The sequence below is a fragment of the Microtus ochrogaster genome, chromosome 4 (assembly GCF_000317375.1).
Source record: "Microtus ochrogaster isolate Prairie Vole_2 chromosome 4, MicOch1.0, whole genome shotgun sequence".
Taxonomy (NCBI): domain Eukaryota; kingdom Metazoa; phylum Chordata; class Mammalia; order Rodentia; family Cricetidae; genus Microtus; species Microtus ochrogaster.
In genome coordinates this window covers 69957679-69961652 of record NC_022011.1, presented here as the reverse complement: position 1 = coordinate 69961652, position 3974 = coordinate 69957679, and the positions used below count along the sequence as shown (strand labels likewise).

Genomic DNA, 3974 nt, shown 5'->3' with positions numbered 1-3974 from the left:
AGTGGTGGGACAATCCTGTGGGAACAGCCGAGGGTGTTCCCAGGGCGCAGGCTTGTTACATTTAGGGACACCGGACGAATAAACGAATGTGGACCGATCTAGAAGGTGGATCTTCTGTAGGAGAATGTAGAGAAAGCAGCTGCTACCGTCCTACGTGTCTCTAAAGTCTCAGGCGGGCTTTGCTCTCCTATCCCCCCCACTCCCACCCCCACAAGGAGAAGCTAATCCCGGGGACCTGGTGCGGCCCGCTCCTCTTCGCCCACGAGAGGTGTCACCTCCCCGCCACCCCTCCGCCCTCGGTCTCCTGCCCCGCCCTCGGGCGGGTGGCTGGCAGCAGTGCCCGCGGAGGCGCGGCAGGGGCGGGCCCTGTCCCTTGAGGCAACCCGCGGGGCCAGTGGCAGGAGCGGCGCGCCGCCAGCCGCGGGGGGCGTGGGATGGGGGAGGCGGCAGAGGGGAGCGCCCGCTGCCACTAGAGCCAACCGCGCACTTCCAAAGGGTGTCGCGGCTGCGCTCCCCTCCGGCGCCCCGGGAACTTCAAAGCGGCCCGCGCCGCCCAGTCGCCCCGCTGCGCTCTGGGGCCCCGCAGCCCGGTCCGGGCCGCCTGGTGGCCATGACCCCAGCGCGCGGCTCCGCACTGAGCCTGGCCCTCTTGCTGGTGGCCCTGGCCGCCGAGCTCGCGGCAGGTACTGTGGGTGTCTCTTCTTGGTGCTGGTGGGGGTGGTAATGGGGGCCGTCTGCGGGTGAGCACGGTGACAGAAGGTACTCGGAACCGGGTGGCCGTCCTGTAAGCCACGGGGGAAAGGTAGTCGGGCTGAGGGGGCGCAAGTCAGGGCGCAGCGTGGGCACCTGATGTCTGGCAGTTGAAAGGGTGGGTGTACAGGTGTTTGGGGGACCGAATCATCAGGAGGAGAAAAAGAGACAGGGGCGTGGGGTTTGGGGAGAGGGTTTGAGGTGCATGATTAATTTGAGGGCAGTTTGCAGCGGAGGGAGTAGGGGAGCATTTGTAGGTTCGTGCTTGGCTGGGAGCTGGGCGGCACTACTTCACACTGCAGCGACTTGGAGGAGTGCAGGTGCGCTCTGGGGGTGGCTCCAAGTGGAGCCCCGGAGAGACGCGCAAGGATGGGAGCGTGGTTGGGGAGGAGGTGGCAACTTACTCTGAGTTTTAGGAGGAGAAATATATTCCGAAGGCCGTTGGTGCCAATCTTGGGAGGCAGAAAAGGGGGCTTAAGGCTGCGTGGCTTGCAACGCATGTTGCTTTCGAGGTAATGGTTTTTACTCAGTTTCCGGAAGGGGGAAAGGGTTATGGCAAGAGTCCCAGCGTTTATAACAGGTCTGTGCTGCGATAGGCTAAACAGAGCCCTCGACCCGAGCTAGAATCCAAGCGTTTCTTTTACAGTGTTTACTAGAAACTGGGGCAAATGCATCTTTGGTAAAAAATAAAAATAAAAAAATAAAAAATAAAATCATAGTCTGCTCTGACTAGAAATCTTTAGGTCTGAAACTATCCGTACGTTGCCCTGGATTACAGAAAACAGGGACAGATTCGCCCCAACTCAGTTTTTAAAAATGTCAATCAGACATTGGAAGCATTTGCACATAAAGAACTGGTGTTTTTCCATAGAGCGGTACTTTGTCCGAAGCTGATTTTGATGCTTTTTTTTTAGATGACAATCTGTTTGACATTAATAGCTATACTCAGGGTGGGTAGTTTTCCTCGTGGTGACATGTGCAAGAGACTGTTTTGAATAGTGTGATTGCTGTCTCGTACAGATTTCAGATGGCCTGAGAGAATTACCAAGTACAATATTCAAGTTAAAAAGCGGTAATTGGAAGGAATTAAGTGATAAAACTGAAGGATGAAAACATCCCCCACCCATCTTTAAGAAATCAGTTTCTCTAATTCAGCCAGAAAGACAATGCGGGAAAGTTAGAGTTTGGAAAATTGGTCTATGAGAACAGAGCTGACGGTGGGCGAGCACTTGTAGAAAATGGGCCAGCTCTCTGTTAACTGGAGACATTAAATGTGCTTGACAACTGAGCAGAATTTACCACCCCAAGCTACAAAACCCTAAAGACAGTCTTTGAAGCATCACAGTTTTGATTGGCTATCTGTGAATACATCTCTCTAAGTAAACCACGTTATCCCTTTTATTTGAGAGGATGTTTTTTGAACACAGAACCAATTATACTTTTTTATGTATGCTTGAGAGATATGTTTTATTGCCATAATAGAATTTTTAGAAAGTTTGAGAAACTAAGGCACACCAACTTAATAATATATATTCTATTATGTTCTTGACAAGGCATGGGAACTTTTGACACCAGAATGCTATATGAGTATATAAAATGAAATACATATTCCACTTAAACTTGTTTTTTTTAAAAAACTGAGATACCAGAAAAATTCATAATGTGGAATTAATGTATCAAAATAGTGGTGAACTTGTTAAAGTTGAACTTTTGTAACCAACTTTTCTATCCAATGCAATTATTTTCAGATTTCTTTAGGAAGCTTGAAGACTTTTTGTGTCTCATGTAAGCAATGCATATTGTTGTCTATTAATAATGGGAAAAAGCATTATTTTTCCAGGTTTTATACAGTTCTTTGATGTCTTTTTTAGATTTACTTGCTTTTATTTTATGTGTATGAACATATGCCTGCACATGTGTATGTGTGTGTGCATGTGTGTGTGTGTGTATACCACATGTTTGCCTGGTGCCTAAGGAGGCCAGAAGAGGGTGTTGGATCCTCTGGAACTGCAGTAATAGATGGTTGCAGGCCACCATGTGGGTGGGAGTGAGCCTGAGTCCTCTGCAAGAGCAGCCTGTGCTGTTAGCCACTGAGCTGTGGCTCCTGGTTTTCTTTGGTGTTTTGATAACGGAATTCCAGGTAGATTTCTCCCCAAATTAAATTGCGTTTCTCAAATGGCCTCTAGTCTCTTTTTGTAAGTTATGTTGTAAATCCTACTGGCCATTTACAAATGTGTACTTGGCATTTTTGGCACGTGATATGGGAAGTTGTTCTTGGCATGATGACATAGTGAAATAGTGTGTCAGAAAGCACCAACCTCCAAGCTGGCTCTGCTGCATGCCAGGTCTAGGGCCACGAGTATCTGAAAGCTTGGGAAAGTGGCTGACCCTTTCTTCTTTGGTTGATCCTCTTCAGCATCTCCGTCACCTTTGAGGTGGCCTGGGGTCACAGAAGAGATCATCCTTTCCCTTTGAGAATCCCAGAGTCAAAACAGTTAGTGTACTCGCTGCTCTGTAGTAGATTGCTTAAAAGGGGCTTCTCTGGTCACGTGACTTTCAGATACCTTGTTGATGAGTGTTTACAACACTCCTTGCTCATACCAAGCAAAGAATGGGCAGGTAATATCCTAGAATCCTGTAGGGTTACACCTTGTGTAATTCTCTTCTGATGTCATGCCATTTCTTTGTCCTTTGGTCAATAAAGATTTATTGAGAGGCCAGAACATCCCATAGTATCACTCTAAAAGTACAGAGCTACTTGATAACAGGCATGGGGCTGAGGGTATCAGGTAGTGGCATGTTTTCACCCAAGCAACAGTTAGCAGTTCAGAAAACTCAGAGGCACTTTTGCAAGAGAAAGTGAAAACCTGGGGCTGAGCTTAGAAACGCAAACGCTGTTGCCGCCTTTGCCCTCCTTAGGCACAGTCATTTATTGGTTGATGGGCACAAATGTGGCAAGAGCCTTTCTGGTTCCAAAGAAGAGATATCTCTGGCCTAGGAGAAACTGTGTGGGTACCCTTGGGGCTTATTTCATCACTATCTGAACTGCCTAAGGCTTTTGTCTTGCCCCAAGCTTACAGAGATGCAGAGTTGTGAGCTCCTCCAACTCATTTAAGTTATGCAGAAATACAAAGAATTGGAAGTGGCAGAGCTTAGTGAGCTAAGGAGAACATGATTTGACTCAAGCAATGGACATTGAGAGACAGATTGTGTGCGGGGGGGGG

The 3974-nt window shown here is 48.4% G+C and overlaps 1 protein-coding gene across 1 annotated transcript in view; it reads left to right on the top strand.

The window, feature by feature from the left end:
- The first annotated feature begins 480 nt into the window (after positions 1-480).
- Positions 481-3974, top strand: part of Acvr1c (activin A receptor type 1C) — an 82156-nt gene continuing 78662 nt past the window's right edge. Inside the window, exon 1 of the mRNA XM_005346429.3 lies at positions 481-683. Coding sequence (XP_005346486.1) covers positions 611-683 — 73 coding nt within the window. The 5' untranslated portion in view covers positions 481-610. The remainder of the gene's footprint in view (positions 684-3974) is intronic.